Source organism: Poeciliopsis prolifica, unplaced genomic scaffold (genome assembly GCF_027474105.1).
Source record: "Poeciliopsis prolifica strain line A6 unplaced genomic scaffold, Auburn_PproV2 SCAFFOLD055, whole genome shotgun sequence".
In the NCBI taxonomy this organism is placed as follows: Eukaryota; Metazoa; Chordata; class Actinopteri; order Cyprinodontiformes; family Poeciliidae; genus Poeciliopsis; species Poeciliopsis prolifica.
In genome coordinates, this window is record NW_026562430.1 from 1153493 (window position 1) to 1172856 (window position 19364).

The window sequence follows — 19364 nt, forward strand, 5'->3', positions numbered from 1 at the left end:
GCCCTGCGACAGACTGGCAACCTGTCCATTGTGTAGCCCGCCTCTCGCCCAAAACATTTGCTGGAGAAAGGCACCAGTAGCCCTCCCGAAACCACTGGGCACAAGTTATTAAATGGATGGATGGATAGTTCAATATCTAAAATACTTAACCTAATAAAACCTGATCTGGGTTGTTCTACAGTACATGGATATTGTACTAAACATGGTGAGATGTCATAAAACCAAGAATAGCTTGATTTATACGTGTCAAGTGTGTTTTATTGTCTTCCTTTTCTTATCCCTAACATCCCTCCTCCCTCGTTTCCCCAGTGGTGAGGGATCTGAAACGGACTGCTCCAGTGGTCTGTAGGATCATTATGAGCAATGTTTCTGTGGCTGGAAGTCCCCCATAAAACATCAAGCACTGATTGGGAAATAATATAATTTTTCTTTGGCTTTACAGGCACAATGCTGTGGTTTGAATTAGGGCTTTGTAGCTGGGCTGAGTGGTGTGGAAGCTCTGCCACACTGCCCACAGTAATGACTTCGAAAATCCAACACAAGCCTTTTCTCAATGTAATTGTCAGCTATGCTGCATGTCATCATCCTTAGGAGATTATATTTGATGTTTGGATGTGTCTTTGTTGGACTAAGATTCTTTCCTCCTCTTTTCAGCCCAATAAAACACTGAAGGAACCCTTGTAGAAATCTTCCTTTTAAGTCTTGCTAGGAGTGGCATCCTGGATGAAAAAGTATACTAGTAGCAGAAGACAGTGTGATTTATTTGCTTAAAATTAATTATTTACCTGTGTTATCTCCTCTTAACACAGCAGAAAACAAGAATCAAATATAGATGAGTTAGATTAAGCATGTCATGTAACCACAAAAGCCCCATAAAGTCACAACTCAGAAAAATACCAATTTGTATGTTTTCATAAATCATTTAGAAAGCTAAACACCAGGAATTAGGAAACTAAAATTACTCTATTAGCCAAAAATGCTTCATTTGAACCACATTTGGGAAGAATGGAGGTTCAAGATCCCAGTTTTAACTCATCTAAGCTTAGTGATGTAGAAAATATTGTCCACACCTAAAATGCCTTCAGTCAATTTAAGATATTCCCATTTCCTGATCACCACAGCATTGCAAAAGCTCCTCACCAAAAATGTTTTTGTGCCTGCACATGTGTGTAGTTGAGCTTGCTAAATTGAATTAGTCAATCTAGATCAGCTGAGCAGGTAAACAGTTTGCTCGCCCCTCTAGATTATCATCATCATCGACAGATAACCTCTAACGAATGTAATCAGGCAAATTTCATTCTACCCTTTTGCGTTCAGTGGAAAATTCAAACCACATGAGCAGTTAATCACATTTATTGTTTTGGTAAAAGGTGTGTATTCAATTCTATCTGTTGGTCCCATAAAATTAGATTTTCCAATAACACTAAAAACAACAGTGGGCTTCATGCTCCAAATTTGTTATTTCAAACCAGAAGCTGTAGAGGGATACTTTGCTGTCTAGCTGTTGGGTTGCAACAGAGAAATTAAGGAACAAGGAAGTTTAAAGGAAGCCAAGCCTGCAGAGCAGCCAGTCCACACTGATGGTATGCCAATAGTGAAATCAAGGCTGCCTTTGTCTTGGAACCTTGCTCTTTGCTTGCAAGTGTTGGCAGTTTGTTACAAGTTGTATGCTCTATCGAAAGACTGTCACTCAGACAAAGGATTTGTGAGCAAGCCTGTTCTTTTGCGTACAGCAACAGCATCTTCAGCGGCTCAAATAGCTGACCAGCAACTTGGAAGGATGGGATCTTTTTCTTCTGCACCCTTGACATTTTGCTATGTCACAATGACTATTTTTTTAAGTACTTTAATGGAATTTTGCGATCGAGAGCAGTGCGAAGTCTTGCATAAATTTGTGTCACTTGTTTATTTTAGTCAGGTATGTGGTTGCAGGGAATTGTCTAAACCTGCTGAACATTATAGTTACCCTCCCCACCTTTGTTTCCGTCTGAGTGTCACTTTTCCAAAAATTTCAATTTATTCCTTTTGCTGCTCATTAATGCCAAAAGCAAACATGTCGCAGTACACTGTTTTCTTTTAGCCTGATTATGCATGACGACCTTCTAGCAGCGGTTACAAGTGTTTGCTTTACTCCTGTGCCACTCCCAGTACAAACAACTTGGGCCTGAAAAAGTCTACAATGCGTTGCCTCATAAACCGCCTATTAGGTTTAACTAAATAAGTAAATCTCATCTAATTTAAGGTTGTAAAAGACAAAAAAAGAAAATGTGGGTCTTCGGTGAATCAACAGCACATGTGGGTCTCTAGTCATCTGCAGACTAAGTTTATTTACATTAATTACATGTTTTCCAAAGCACACCCTGACCCAGGAGGAGAGCTTACAGGGGTCCAGTTATTTGGAATGTGTATGCTGAAAGAAAGTTTAGCTTTTAGTACAATCTCCTCTTAGTTCTACTTTTGGAAATAGAGCCCCTTTATTTTATTTGCAGACACCAGTTACGTCTTGTTGAGAGCTTACATGTGCCATTAGTTAAGAGAAAATGCTAACCAACCAGGTAAATGCTGAAAATAAATCTAAAGCTGTTGGTCCCTCCTCTGGTGGCAGCAACAACTCTCTGCTGTTTTTGCTTCACTGGACAATTTTAAAGCATTAGCATCCTGCAAAGTCAGTTCACTGGTTATCCACTTAGCTTGAATCTGACAGAAGTCAGTCTTAATATTGCAAAGCGGAGAGCTGCTCTGGCATGGCGAGAAATGAACACCGCTCTGCGCATTCCACAGCTGTCACTTTTGGCCCATCATGACAATGCTGCCCGTCCCTCGTTTTTCACCGTGTCAGGCCAAAAGCACTTGCTTTATTATCAACAGCGCAGGGAGAAATCCGCCCCTCCTCGAGACTTGTCTTTTTATGGAGACGGACCGAGAAGGCTGAGGGGAGAGCAGTGGAGAGAGTTCTGTTGAGATCGGATCCAGCGTGTGCAGAGCCAGATGTGCTTCCAGCAGCAGGGGTCTGTCTCCTAACCGTAGCGAAATATGCATTGCCAGGAGGATGATTTATACCTGACACTCCTGCCATGCTTTCGTTTAACCCGAAGGCGTTTTCTTTCCTTCTCATAGTTGGGAAAATTGGTTGAGCAGGGTTGGACTTTTTTGCCCTCACTGTGCAGAAGCCGTTTGACATGTCACTGTATCATATCTGAAATCAGAGACCTCAATGGTGCAGAATTGTGAAATGACTTGGATGAAAGGCATAGCTGATTATTCAGGGCTTTATGAGCACTAAAACATACTTGGATACTAACCAATGAGAACAGATTGTGCTGTCCCATGTAGAACTACCCCAAGACAGCTGTTGCTCCATACATAACATAAACAGCACAGCTATGCCAAACAACAATAGCTACTGAATCTGATCAGAATGCAGCTATTTCCCCTGCTCGAGTTGCAAAATAACAGACGAGAACCGATCTTCCGCCCGCACAATAAACTTTTACGCTCAAACTGGGTTAAAAATTTCCTCTCTGGAAAAACGTCAACAAGCTATAAAGGTCAGGCAGGGAGGTCTCTGTGGAATCACTACATCAAGCATCAAGTCATCTGGTGCTGCTTCAGTGCGTCTCCGGAGGTCAGGGAGCATTTGACAAGCTGGGTCTGATTGTTTTTGCTTGAAAAAGGCAGATGTGTGATTTTTTCCAAGTAGACTACACTAGACTTTTAAGACTCATTTAACAGCACTTGTGAGTAACTGTTTTATGAATTTCATGTACAATATTTATCAAAAGAAAGCATTATTTATTATAATGTTGCTAATAAAGGTAGCAAGATAGCCTCAAAGTAAAGCATCAGTAAACATTGTTTTTGTCTGAATGGCCATGAGGGTGAATGAAGGCTGTCAAAGATTATCTGACATCACTTCTATGTCTGTGACTTTCATGTCTGACTATTTGATTGCCCTGAAAGCCCAATCAAATCATCAGGATTGTAGAGAAGATGAAAAGTCAGACATATTGGAGTCTTGCTGACCAGATAGCATCAATCAGGTTTGCTGACAGACAGGAAGTGGGAAGTCAACTTTCCAGCCGGGTGGCATATCAGAGAGCCTCACCGAGGGAAGCATCCAGACACAAAGCAATGCAGATGATGCCAAAGAATAACACAGATATTTAGGTCAAGAATCACACGTATTTCGAGTAGTAGTAACAGTGCACGTGCATCATGTGTGTTCCAAGATTTCAGTGGGTCTTTTCCTAGAGTTGGATTAGCTTCTCTCAAGGCAGCAGGTGGAATGTGAGGATCAACAAGTCTGTTGTGGCAGTGCACGTTCAAACTCGCGAACTCGTCTCACCACAGCTCAGTGACGGTTTACCAACCACATTATCACTCGTTATTAAAACACCCTGGCTATTCTCAAAGGCTATTTCCTCTCTCCTTCCTCACTGCCAGAATGTGTGAAAATTGATTTCAACAAACCTAAATATTTACAGAACTGGACAGCACTGTGCAAATATATTTCTCTTTGTGCACCACCCTGTCTTCTTGTTCAAAAAATATGTAAAATGTGTCACCATTGTCAAGTACCAGGACTGTACCAGATAATTGATCCAAACTCCTTTCATAGAGCAGAGATTCTGTCCTTATGAAGCACAAAACACAAAACATGACTGAGAGTTGAAGGTTTTCTGTAAGCACTGCATGAGGGAAGGTAATAAGTAGTTCAACATGTTCATTGAACAACCCATTAGCACTTATTGGCACCTACTTTAACTGTTCTTTACTAGCCATTGTTAACACACAGCTTTCTTTACAGATGTGTTCACGCACACACATGCAGACAGACACGCGCATTGTGATCAGTTAAAGTTTGTCTGGTTCTGTTACAAAGAACAGCTACAGTGAAGCATTGTGTTCGTTCTCTTTCCGTAAGGAAATCAATAATAAACCAGATGCCCTGCCAGTGACCTCTGTTACACGTGCACAAATCAGTATGCATATAAACAGTCATAGCTACTGTGCAGAGAGAACAAAGCTCCGCTGGGCCGTATCGGGTGTGGTGTGGGTCTTCAGGAAGTTACACTTGGCTAAAACTTCCTGAACTGAAACAAGGCTGCTGGCCTTAAATTGCTAATTTTGTTTCTCTTAACAGATTTTACAGATGAGCTGCACAATTAGTAGCACTGTTGTCTTCCTGCATTTTGGTTGGATAAATGCCAGTAAAGGACATGCTTAACCAGCCACCATCATTTATTCAAAAATGACCTACTGAGTAGAAAAAATTTTACTTCATTGAGAGTTTTGAGAGGAAATATTTGGTTTGGTAGTTTCTTACCTACCTAAGTTAAGTAGGTTCAGTTTTGTCTCTTCATAACTTCTGCACATCCCTCATTATTATTATGTATTACTTGGTTGGTTAATCGTTGTGAAAAAATAATCTGCCACATTAAACTTTCTCAGTCTTGTCTGTGGTACATGGTGAAACTGTAAGCTGTCAGTACAGCATAGAATTGAAAAGCCTTTTTTCGACACATTTACTTTTACTGCTTAGGGTAACTGTGTGCTTGTTGCATTGTTAGCACATTAGCACATATTAAAAGGTTTCTGTCGCTACAATTTTTTCTGCTTGCATTTCAAGTGCTGTGAAAAAGCATCTGGCCAAGTTGAAAAACAGAAAGTGATTCCCCGCCTCACAATTCTAATCAACCACATCACTTGAAACATAAGTCTCATTAATGCCAGAGCTGTAAAATCAAAAAAGAAAACTGTGATTTTTTTTATTTGGTAGGGTTATCTTTGTCTTATATTTGATTAGTTGAGTGATCTCAAACGTTTGTGACGAAGCAAAAGCAGAAGAAAACTGTTTTTTTTTTATCTATGTGGAACTATAAGCACAGCAACTAAATACTGGCATGTGTGTCTTAAAGTGATCACCTCTATTTCTTACTCTGTCACTTTCATCACCAGCATCATCAAGTTTGTGAGGAACAGACCTAACATTTTATAATCCTTGCTCTTCATCTACCTCAAAGGATTAACCCAGAAAGAAAGAGTCTTATAAAATCTTCACTCTGATCTTATTGCATTTAAAAGATGTGGTGGGGAGAGAAAAAAGCAGAGGGAAGACCACAAAATTGTGTTGCAACTTTTTAAGCTTCTGTTCTTGCTAGTGGTGCGAAAAATAAATAATTCCCTAAGAGGATCAACACATAATCTCATATCCATGAAAAGCTATCACTCGTCTGAATGCGTCCAAGCTATGTGGAAATGGAAGTTTGTTTAAACACAGCTGCTGAAAGGGTGAGGTCATACAGTTCGTTTTGCTGGATTTACCATGTAAAAGCGTTCGTTTGAAGCAGTTCAGAGAGATGTTAGCCTTATCATGAATGACAGTTGTAGCCCCATTTCCTCAAGAAATACCAGCAGATCCTAAAACACGCCTACATGCAGACTGTGGACAGTTGTGTTTGTCGTGAAATGTCAAGCTTTTGGCTAAAGTCGTGCTGAGAAGATGGGACCAGTTACAAAAGAACAGCATTAATGTAACGTTTGAGCTTAAGAGGCTAATTTTCACAAATTGGACAGTTTGTTCTGTGCTTTTAATGGCAGCTGGAAAACACGACACCGGGTGTGTTGTTGGCACATTTTCTGTTGCCGTCATCGCTCTGGAAGGCCTGAGATCAAGCAGTGAATTTTCTCAATGTACAGTTTTTTTTTAATGCTTGCCACATAAATATGTCGACAGCTGAAAGTCAGAAACTTCTCAGCCTTGAAGGTGTTTAGATTGTGCGCATTGCTGAGCCTCAGGATGAAACCCGAGGAAGCATGACTGGAGCTGAAAGTATTTCAATTGCCTGGATATTTCCATTCACAGTCAGGTCAGAAGATAAGATAGGATGATTTAGATTCCAGGTTAACATCCGGGGGCTGACACATCGCAGCCTTTTGGGCTAATCTCTTAATCAATTTTTTTAAAAACATTCTTGCATTGATGGGTCATACTACTTTGCTGGGAGTGTTTTCTGTTTTGCCCAGGCGTATAAATCTCTGTGTGTGTGTGTGCGGGAAATCCAGTTCTCACGGTGCTAGCATGGCATAACATTTGGGCTGCAAAAAGTTGATGGGAACCTTATACCCATGGGTCTACTTACATAACTATTTTGACTGATTGACGGATTAATTTGACTCAAATGTTGAGGCATGCTCTTTATTCAGTTTGCATTAGATTCTACAGTCTATGGAGGTACATTTGGGAGATATTGTCTTGCAAATACTCTGGGAACACAAACTGCTTTAAACTCACATGACTGGTCTCTTACTGCTGTAAGTGTAATATCTTCAGTGCTAATGTGTAAAATATAAAGGAACATTTCCATACAAATATGATTTCAAGATGCAAAAAAGAAGGGCTTTGATGATTGCCTCTCCACTGTAGATGAATGTTGACTGCTTGTGTTGGCTAGAAGCCAGGAGTGGTAATTGGTTTAGAAGTGTTGGGCATTGGTTAGGCTTCCACTGAGTTTTGACCTCAATTTCATACCACAGAATCCCAGAGCAGACATCAGGCTCTCAAACAACCTTTTACACTCACAGCTCAAGGACAAGTCACTGATTGCTTCATTTGTAATGCATTGGAAAAAAAAAAGCTTCAAGCAAAAATAACTGCAGCATACAAGTCTGAATCATTGAAAACAGTCACACCTCCTATTTATATACTCGGTTTTGGGTTGGCTTTTTCAGGCTGAGTTTTTCTAAGGTGCAACAGGAATGAATTTTGTGACCCAATATGAGTGATGTAAGATTTTCTTGACTTGTTTGAGCATGCACAAAACATGAGTGATTAGACTGCAGTTGCAGCTTTTTACAGTCCTGGGTGCAGGGTTCAACAGTGGCGGTGGTGGTGGTCCTTGAGGTGGGCCCTATGTAACACTCTGCTACTCCTCTGGTAGTAACCCTTCTCCATTCCTGTTAGCTGGAGCAGGTTTCCCAGCATGTTCTGAAAATTTTTTGGACTTGCCTTCTGGACAAAAAAACTGAAACTACAATTCAGATTAAATTAGCATTCTTTATTAACTGGGAATACCTGTTTGTTTAATTGTTTTTAACCCCATGAATTATTGAGGTTTATGTCCCAAGATGGGGTCTAACATCTCTAACATAATACAATCTGCCAGTGACAGCTGATCAAGAGAATGCTTCGACATATTTTTGTATGTTATCAGTGGTTGGCCTGTCATGCGCAGATAACAGCACCACAAAACACACAAACCCCAAACACTTCCTCGACTTCTCCTTCCACATTCGGGCCGGGTCTTGATGCATCAGTTTCCTTCACTTTTGCTGCTTATGTAACAATTATGCAAGGCTTTAATTCTTGAAGCTCGGCCCTCATTATTGCCACAGGCCCTTCGTATTATTCTGTCTGAAGAGATGTTTGAAATCTGCCTGAGGCTTTAGATGTTCTTGCCAGTGATTTGGGTGGAGATGGTGGGGGGTATCTGGAGCACACACTCCAAGTTGCTCACTGTTGTCACTAAGCCAGCAAGGACTCATTAAATGCTAAGGGAGCTTTTGCAACAGTGTGCAGGGAAAGTTGAAACCTTCGTTATAAGTTCTGCACATCGAGTGTTGACATCATGTAAATCTACTCGGCCTATGTCATCTAGAAGAAATTTAAAGTGAATCAAATACAAAGGTTGTTGCTGGGTCTGTTAAACAACCATTAAAACAGACATTTGAAGTGCACTATGTATGCTTTGAAGGTAATTACTCTGATCTTATTAAATTGAAGCTAAATCAAGATGTTCATGGTGTGTAAATTCTATCAAACAGTAACACTATCAATATGTGTCATGAAAAATTGATTCTGTTTAATTATTTGGAAAAATTATTAGAAAGTTAAAGCAATAGGAGCGAGAATGATGCCCTGCTAACCGAAGTGAACTGGTTTTAAAGTTCCTGTATTTTCTACTCCTTTTGATTTAGAAATAGCGTTTTTTCAGTGTTGTCCACAAAAGTCAATTTTAGCACAACTTAAAGCTGCATATTTTCAGTGCTAATATCATTTTGTATGCTGGTTCGAGTATTTCACAATGATAAATATTCAGGAAATATACATTTTGTACTTAATCCACTCTAACGTCTTCAATCCAAAACTAATCCACTCAACATTTTTCTTTTGTAAAAGGCTTGGGTCTTGGTCAGTGTTACAATTAATGAAGCTTATTGACATTGCATCTTTGACATGGGATGATAAACAGCACAGTTAACAATAACCAGAATATAAAGGAATTCAGCAGAATTTAATAGAGAAAAACTAACAAATCACAAGCTGTGTTTCATAAGATCTGTAACAAGTATACAATAATTCACTAAAGGTTCTAGCAGTTTGTACATTCAAGATTTTATCCTAAGAAAAAATTCATTCTAAGGCCAAAAAACGCTTTTTTAACATTAGTCACATTAACTTAGTTGGGCTCTGGAGCCCTGTAGCTTAAAATAGTCTGACGTTGGCCACTTCTAACCATCAGCACTCGATGCTAATCATGGTGTTGTCATAATGGAGTATACACACAGCATTATAAAATGGAAGGCATAACTCTTATTGAGAAAGTCAGACTGTTTTTGTCATCCAAAGCGATGGTATGACCTCATATTCTTGAGTTAATAAAATAACAGACAAATTACTTCTGCAAGGAGTTTTTTAACATGGATCCCAAAAAAAACCCAAAATGCTTGTTTTCCTTTCAGCAGCTTAAAAACAGGTGGAAAAGGCCATTAATTGTGAATCTGGGACAGATAAGTGTACAAACACTGCAGCACACACTATCATCACTAGCTGGCAGGGAAAGCTGGTCGGTAATTACAAGCAGATGTGAGTGCTGGGGAGGTTCCAGGTCAGTAAAATCCATGTATTATTGAGTTACTCATGCATGTGTGAAGCCAACTTGTAAAAAACAAACAATACAGAAAGAAAGAAATAAGAAGCAGCGTTGGAACACACTTGTACATTCCTCCAGCTCAGTATTATGATTCCAAATCTCTGCTCAAGGGTAATTTAAAACCAGCTGCAAAACGTAAAGCAGAAGAAAACAAACCACGAGTACAATGTGAAATTTTGGAAAGTGCTTTAGTGTCCCCTGTTAGAACGTTTCTCCGTAATCTGGACCTTCAAAAAACACACTTCTTAAAAGTTTAAAAAGGTAAATACTAAGTTTATCATCACTGCCATCACAATAGTACCATGAAATATTGTAATAAAATTTTAAGTCCAAACACTTTGTGTTTTCTTGCTAGCTTATCTGGTTATTGTCATACATATAAAATTAACAATGAAAAAGAAAAAAAAAAAACATTATAAGCGAGATTGTATTAAAACTACAGGAAACCAGATAACTATTATGGATTAAAAGAAACATTTTATTAACAGATCAAATAAAAATGAAAATAATGAACATCTGTTGGCTTATACAAGTAAATCGCATGTTTGAAAAAATATATAACATCACAGGAAATTGAAACGTTTTCCTCGTGATTATTTTTTTCATTTTAACAAATCTCTAAATTTGCCTAAACACAATTTTTTATATGACCTCCAAGTGGGTTGCCATAGAAATATTTTTTTCACTTCCTGGCCCTATGGGTTTCTGTATTTATATGTTGCTGTGGAAACTGACAATTTTTTTTTTGCGCCATTTGTCCTTTTGTCTAAAATAGAACAAAAACCACATGCTGTGCAGCACTGCACTGAATCTCCAGATGGCATTAGTCATCTAACTGCATGGTACGCGTGCAGTTTGAGTTATTAATGTTTCCAGCAAAGAGTTTGTCACATGGGAGCACAAAATAGCTTGATTTTTTCTGAACTGTATGCAGGATTCTGAGTAGAAATTTCAGTTTTTCAAAAGCTTTTGATAATTTCTCTAGCCAAGTAGTGAAATTGATAGACAATAATCAACTCAATAGGCTTTGTTGTAAATGGATCTTTGGTATGACTAAAGGAAGTAAAAACTAAGCATTGGATTTAGAGACTAGTCCAAGATGAGATTCTGACTGAATGATAACCTTAGTCAATAAATACCAAACCTTTATCACTTATTAAGATTTATTGGTGAAGTCCAAGCTTAAGCTCTATTATAAAAAAGAAAGGAAGCAGGAAGACTCAACAGAAAAGATTAATTTCTCTATTTAAGTTGTGCAACCAGACAAACATTGGCTATTTCATGTTAGCTTATTAACTAGTTGGTGTTTGCTGGTTGAGAGGATAACAAAGCTTCAAAGGCCATTTTGTTCAATTGAAAACATTTCAAGCCATCATAGCTATGATTGTGTAACCCGCAATTAATCAGACTTTTATTTTGGCGGACACACTTCCTGTGTTGTCCTAAAGTCCCAGCCTATTTAAAGCCCGCCTCCAGCGCGCAGTTTAAACATTCTCAGCTGTTCCACTGTGATTGCTGCTTGCTGTTGGCGTCTTCTGCCCAAACAAATCTTTGAATGCATTGATTTGACTGCTTGGTGAGTTTGATAGCACTATTGCTTTTATATGTGAAACTTTTGCTTGATTGCTCATTGGAGCGTTGTTTTATTAGAATTATTGGCACGGCTTTTCTGGACCGTCACCTGGATTCTGTCACAGCTGATTGTGGCTAAGTAAGCCTCACTCTCTCTGAGAAGGTAACTCGTTGCTGAATTTTGTGTGTGTTTTGACACTTTTACAGAGATTTTAAGGCAGTGAAGTTAAAATGAAATTGATGTAGCTACACTTAAGTTTGATATCGCACAATATATTTAACCCTCTCCAGGCAGGTGTTGCAGATTTGCAACAACTTAGACAGTCTTTTCAAGTAATTTGAGCCTGAGAGGGTTAATTTTGTTTTCCTTCCTCTCACTCTGAGTAATTGATTGAAATGTTTGTGTACAATTATTGGAAATTAATTATGCATTTACATTATTTCTTTTGTATTATGGTTGTATATGATTGTTTTGATAAAAACACTTATTGCAGGGGTGTCAAACTCCAGTCCTGAAGGGCCACAGTCCTGCAGTTTTTAGATGTGCCACAAGTACAAAACACTGGAATGAAATGGCTTAATTACCTCCTCCTTGTTCTCCAGAGTTTGCTAATGACCTATTATTCTATTCAGGTGTGATGCAGCAGAGGCACATCTAAAAGTTGCAGGACACCGGGCCTCGAGGACTGGATGTTGACACCCCTGACTTAATGGGTTTTCTGACCTTTTCGGTCGGGTTTTTTTTTCCGGATGGATCAGATCCTCATCTGGATCTGAAGATGGCGAGCTAGAAACAAAAAGGACTATGGACATTATAATTTTGGATATTAATTTATTCTGAGTCAACTATCATGTCTCATTGTATTGTTGTAATTGTCTATTTTTTATACAAATCACTTAAAATATATGCACCAAAACCAAAACGTGCTGTTTCTGGGTTTTTCATTCACACTTCAGACTCCTTAAAAAAAAAACTCTGCTTTTGTAGCCGCAGTTAGTTGTTTAGCCCAGAAATGTTACAATTGCTTGGATTTTTCAATCTGCAACACCAGCAAATGCAAAGAAACACAGATTGGTGGCACTTTTGTTCTTTGTAGGAGGCGCATGTGGGTTACACATTGAGATGGCGGTATGACGCCACAGAGATTTTGACATGTCTATCAAACGCAATCAGAAGATTGCAATACCTTGTCAGATTTGTCCTAACACAAACTATCCAGTTTGCTTTCATATCATGCACAGATCTCACACAATGAATGCCTTCAGAGGTATTATTTCACAGTGGCCTGACATTTGTCTTTAAATGGGATTTGAGGTCCAGTAATGTATGATCTCATTAACCCGTTAAGGTTAATGAGATCATATATTAATATTAGGAAATTGGCTGTGATGTTATCATGTGTGTGTGTTTTGTACTGCTCATTTGTTCTATTGATACAGCCAGAAACTAATTACCATGGGTTCTGTTTAATATGTACATAATAGTAGCTGGCTGTCATTGCAAGAAGAGTAAAGAAACTGAGCTCTTAATCAGTTTAGTGTTTTTGTTTTCTGTCTGTTATGTAACCATGCGGACGATATGTGTTGCAACATTTTGAGCAACATTTTGAGCAGCATTTTTATCTGCTGTGAAGAGCTATCATTAAGAATAAACATTAACATTGTTAAAGTGGCTCTTCTTTATCATACAAAGTGGCACTTTAAAAGAGAAACAGTATTCTAGATTATTATTCAGTATAAAACAAGATTCTAACAGTGATTGTAAACATTGAATGCCCAGAGTGTGTACCAGTCTTTTCAAACAACATTAAAGTTTGTGTAAAATTGAGAGCAACATCTTGGTGTTTGTTTTTCTGATCCTGATCTATTGTGTTTTTTTTTGCATAGTTCTGTTCTTTAGCCTCACTGTTGTGCAGACCAGTAGACATTTTTTAAAAGATTTTTTGCTATAATTAAAAATTTAATCAATGATAATACGCCAGCCAAGTTCTTCTTTAAATGTCCTGGTAAATCATTACCATCAGAGGATGGATTAGCTTCATTCCTTTGTTACAAAAGACAGACATCGTCCTTTCTGCCAATCAGAAGGACCCGATCTATCGCCAGATCTTTTGATCAGACCTTGTGAGCAGTTCTGAACAAGACTGTGGTATTAAAACTCCCCTGCCCACCCATTGGGAACAGAAGTTGCAAAGATCTGATGAACAAAATCTCATGAACTTTAAATGAGCACTGGAAGAATGATGAACCTGTAACTCAGGAACATCAACTTCAACACTTGTTTTGGATCACAGATGTGATAAATGCTCTGATCCATCAATCTGTAGCTTCAGCCTGTTGTGAATTGTACAAAAACTCATGAGTAAGAGTCTAGGCATGTAGAGGACAATCTATGTACTATTGTTCATTAGCTGTGCAGCATGAATGACATACCAAACAAAGTTAGCTGTTGCCTAAACCAATATCTTGGTTTGGACTCCACTACTGGTCAGTCAGGCTTCCAGGGCCCAGCAGTCACGCTTGCGTTTAATCTCGCACATCACTCACCGCCAGCATTCCCGTAGTTTCACTCAAGCTCATCCATCCCCGTCAAACATCCTGCTGGGCGGAACCGACTCGACGGTCGGCGGCCCGCTTATCACAGTGTTCTCCGACCTGTTGTCTTTTCTTTTGCTGCAGACTCGTGGTCATGCAAAGGCATGTGCATCTTTGTGCACCGTTGAACCGTAAGTGAGGTCACTCAGAAGGCAAAAGGCTTTCCTCAGCCAGCGATAAGGAATGGCCTACACAGGCTTGCCCTCACAACAACACAGAACAGCTGTGTTGGATGAAATGCAGCAAGGCGGCAACATGGTTTGTTGACTTGTGGCCGTTCTTTTATTTGCGGGCCAGATTTTCAGGATTGCTACTTGGAGATCAACAGTTACTGCTTTTGGAGAAAAAAAAAAAAGTATCTCCTCTATGTGAATTGTGTGCCACCTGCTTGCAAAATTACAAAACTGTGTAAACACAGACACACTTGGAGGACAATGTTAAACCATCTGTCTGAAAGAGGCATTAAATGGACTTTTACAAAGTCTTCTCTTTCCTTTTTACTTAGACACAAGAATGCATGACCGGAGATTGAGAAGGCTCCACCATCCACCTTTAGGTTTTAAATTCAGCCTCTTTTTATTCCCCTGATTGAAGTAGTCATTGCTGATGTCAGACCATAAAATCATAAATCAGTATTTACTTTGATGAAACATGTTTTTATTCCCCCCTTGTAAGTATTTTGTTGTAAAAACAAGTAAGAAATGAATGTTTATTTTGAGAATTGATGTAATTTCTTTCCATTGGTCCATTGTTTCCATTGTTTTAAAAACAGACGCTGAAATTATGCAGATAAGCTCCAAAAACTAGAACTAACTTTGTGGAGTCCAAACATCAGGGTAGTTTTGTGTGTTTTTATGTCTCAACTCATTTTTTCCCCTCATCAATGCTTCATCATGATTCTCTGTTTTCCGTCTTTTACCAGAAACAGATCATAATTTTGTGCAATTATGGAAAACAGCAGCAACAAAAGGATCACATATCTTTAGTTAACATCTGTGTTGAAAGATTTATAGGGGTGAAAAATGACGACAAAGAATGCACAATTCTGTTTTATTTAGCACCTGGACTTTGAGTACTTAGTTTTCTTTTGTTCGTGAGTAAATTGCATGCTGGCAGAGTTGGACAGACAAACTCAACTACCCAGGAGAGTGGGTCTTTAAGTCCTTCTTTGTCAGAAGGTGCATTAGTTCCTTCTTTTTTCTCTCAGTCTTTTGTTAATTTTGTCTTAACATCTCCCTGGTTGTTTCCATCTCAGGGAGATTTCACCTGGAGCAGTCTGTCGGGGCGGAGCGTACGCCTGACTCCAGTCGCCGTCCAGAGCCTGTCAGAGCTGGAAAGAGCCAGGCTGCAGGAAGTAGCCTACACCCGCTTACTCCAGGACTATGACCTGGGATGTCAAATAACCATCCCAAAGGGTAGGAGCAAAGCAAACATTATTTTTTCTGATATTATTTATAAAGTTTGAGTATTGATAATTTGGCATTTATTACAAAATGCATCCTGAACTCAAAACTGTATCTACTACATGCAGAAACTTTCAAGCTGCCCTGTAAAATAAAGGAACACTTATGTCTTATCAGCGCTCATTATTCCTGGTCTGTATTTTAAGACAACTTGTTCATGGTCTGTTTCAGGAAGTTATGCAAACATTTAAATTTAGATGTAAACCACCCTTCATATACGGATTGGGTGCTTCCTGTTTGATATGGTATCTTATGAGACATGCCTCTGTGACCAGTTAGGACAGATTGTTTCTTTTTTCCATCAAAACTGCTATCTTAAATAAATATAAAGCTATATTTGTGGAAAATAAAGTTAAACAATTTTTGCAAATGTAGCACGAGAATACAAAAGGAGTCGGTGGTTTTCTACTGGACTGAATCTCCCACTATGAGTCAAAAACTGTACAAGGGAGAAATTTAATCATTTCCACTCAATTTTAAGCAAGAGTGCGCCATCCATCTGTAACGAAGATTAGGTCTTGAGGGGCAACATTTCCAAGATGGAAATCGTTTCCCAAGTAACCCTCTGCTACTCATTCTGTGGAATACAACGCGATTTCCAGATTTTACATCTTTCCAAACTCGTTTTGATGCCGACAGCCGTTTTGATCAAGACAGCTTCCCGCTCTTTTACTTTTTAACCACATAGTTGTTGTTTGTATTACAGCAGTATAAGGACTAGGCTAAGAAAAGACATAATTACTTTGCAAGAAAAAAAAATGCATGGGAATAAAATCAATATGTGAAAGTTGAAAAAAACGCTCATAAGAATAAAGCTGTAGTATGAAGAAAAGCCGTATTTGTGCAAGAATATAGTCATACAACAAAAGTCATGTTATGAGAAGCTGTAATATGAGCAAAAAGTTGTAATTAAGAGAAAAAAGTTAAAATTATAAAATCATGTCATAATAATAAAGAAAACATTATTATAGTAGGAATAAAATGACATAATAAAAACTTGTAATACTATGAAAATAAACTTATAATAAAGTCGGAATAATATCGTAATCTCGTGAGATTATAATCATAATACCAGAATAAAAATTGCAATTCTACCTAATGGTTTTGACATGCTGACTTGACTTTCTGACTTAAAGTGGTGCAAGCGATTTATATTCTCCTTTAACTTATTTTTTATCAATGGATGTTTTTTTTCCATGTTTCCAGATCTCTGGATTTTCTCAGTGTCGCATTTTTCCGTACTTTCCTTCAGAGATTACGTCTTGTTTTTGCAACAGTCCACGTCATGTAGACTGAGAGCTGCATTTGTTCCACTGCACTGTATAGTGCTGGAGTTAGTTTCATAGCAGCAGTGTTGAGCAGCTAATGGATTATCCAGGGCTCTGCATTCCAGCTGAAGGTTAAACCTCTCCCCACCATGATTTAATACATACTTGTCTGTGTTGCTTATGAATTCCAGATCTCCTGACTGCTGCCATGTGCAGGCGAGGGAAATATTTCAAATGGACAAGTGTGCGCATCTGCGAGGGCTATTTCAGCTAATGCCTGTTTTCCAGCCCCGGATTTTTCTTAGATAATATTTATGCGAGCGCCACAAGGCTGAATTTCTGGCGTTTCTTCAAGACAAAAAAGCAGATTAAAGAAAGACGGAATTAAGAGAGACAAGAACAGACGAGAAGACGATGCAATGAGACAGAAAGTCAGCGGAGGTTCATCAGAAGGCGCTGCAAAACAGGTCTGGAGCAGAAAGAGAGTGTGGAGGTTTGGGGGATTTCCGTATGGCTTTGGGAGCCATCTGTCAAAAATCCAAACCATTTCCTATCTCCCTTCTCTCACTCTCCCTCGGCCTCCATCACATCTGCTTCAGTTTCTCCTCACAGTTTGCACCCCGTCATCCCTGGTGTCGTGTCATGGAGACCCAGCATTTCTTTGCTGTTCTATAGATCACAAAAAAAAACAAAATTTCGAGAGCTGTGGTAGCATTCAGACCTCCAACCTATCCAGCTTAGTGAGAAATAGTAAGATAAATGGTGAAAGGAAACATTTTCAGATTTTTACATCTATGCTATGAATCTCTACAGCTCCTCCAGAGTTACTGTGAGCCAGTGTAATCTGACAAAATACGAAGAAACTCAAAGGGAATAAATCTTTTTCCAAAGCACTTTAAATAAGACAGGAGTCTTCAAGCCAGAAATGCTAATTCTAATTTACCCAAAAGTGATTTTATGCATTAAGCAGTTGGTTTTGGACAGCACCAATACAAACAACGGAGGCTTTCCAACAAATGACATCATGACCCAAGATGCCCTGACAGACTTGAAACTTGATTTCCAGCTTTCCAGAGTTTCCTGACTGTTAATCAGCAGAACCAAGAGTCATTTATCATGCGGGGAGCTGACAGAGCGACTTCCTTCCATCCAAACACAAATATCCTCATGTGATTGCGAGCTGTAACCGAGCGGTTTGCTGCTGAACTTCTCTTTTTTTTATTTTCTGTGTCAACCCATGTAACTGTTGGTGTTTGTTTATTTTTTGCCATTTTTATGAGTCGATAAGACATCAAGGCAGATCAAAAGAGTATGACGGTCAGGGTAATTTTAAGATGACCATGTATGGATTTGAAAAACCAAAGTTAATAAAAGCTACAGCGGAGAGTTTGTATAAGCAATTTCACTAATTGTGTTTTGATAGCAATTTTTTTTCATTTTTTTTAGTTTTTTGTGGTGGCAGCTACTATTTCTAGCCTAACTGTTCATTGAAAGGGTTTTCTCCCGTGCGTAATTTATGTCTGCATTCCAGGCAGAATTTTATTAAACATATGTGTCAGATAAGAACGCAAAGATATGGGAACCATTTGTTTCACATGATTTATTTACTTGTTTATTGTTTTTCTTTTTTCTGCCTGGGACAGATGGACAGAAGAGGAAAAAGTCATTAAGAAGGAAGCTGGACTCTCTAGCCAAAGAAAAGAGCAAAGACAAAGGTAAGTAAAGCTTTTTAAACATTACAAATCAATTTTCTTTGAGAAAAAAAATATAAAAAAGGGTCTGAAAGGGATTAGACTCCCAAAATCTTTTGGTAAAATGTGTTAGTTTGTGACAAAACTAAAGCAAAACGTTTTAGCCATTAATTGAGATATGTTTGATACAAAGATAAGACTTCACATTCTAAAGAGGGGCTCCATTTTTCAGTAACAACAACAAAAAAAGAGACAACTTTACCAGAAGGAGGAAAGGCCCTGCCAGAACATAAAACTAAACCTGGTTTTATAATCTGTGGGTTGATCTGAAGAGGGCTAAAATGCACCACACCAATAGTCTCCTAATGCAAATAGAGGTAGTTCAGGAACATAAAACTGGGTTTTAAGAAAGATTCTCCACACTTATGTGACCACTTTAATTAATATTTTTAGTTGATTTGTGCAAACTTGAAATATTAAAGATTGAAAAACATCTAAGTGTCTCATTTTTACCCAAACACAAAAGCCAACCAGTGGGACAGGGGTGTAAAGATTATATATGTGTACTGTAATTGGACAAAACATTATTTCCTCCAGTCCATTTTAGACCTATATGATGCTGAGGCTTCTCCACTCCAGCTGTGCAAATACTTAGTTCGGTTACATGTGAGCTCATATTGAGGAGAATAACAAAGTCAGGAGATTCATTTGTGCCTCCGAGATGTATGTCAGTTTGAAAGAGTCATAAATCCGGTGTAGTCGTCTTTTTCTACCACTACATACATGGTTCAGATGCATTTAAGTGTTAGACTTCTTCTTCTCTTCATGGTTCTTGATATCAAC

At 38.6% G+C, this 19364-nt stretch overlaps 1 protein-coding gene across 1 annotated transcript in view; it reads left to right on the forward strand.

The window, feature by feature from the left end:
- The window catches only part of LOC129379019 (rho GTPase-activating protein 6-like), a 55039-nt gene that overhangs the window by 25929 nt on the left and 9746 nt on the right, over positions 1-19364 (forward strand). The window contains 2 exon segments of the mRNA XM_055059557.1: positions 15355-15514; positions 18474-18545. Of these exon segments, the coding sequence (XP_054915532.1) occupies positions 15355-15514; positions 18474-18545 (232 nt within the window).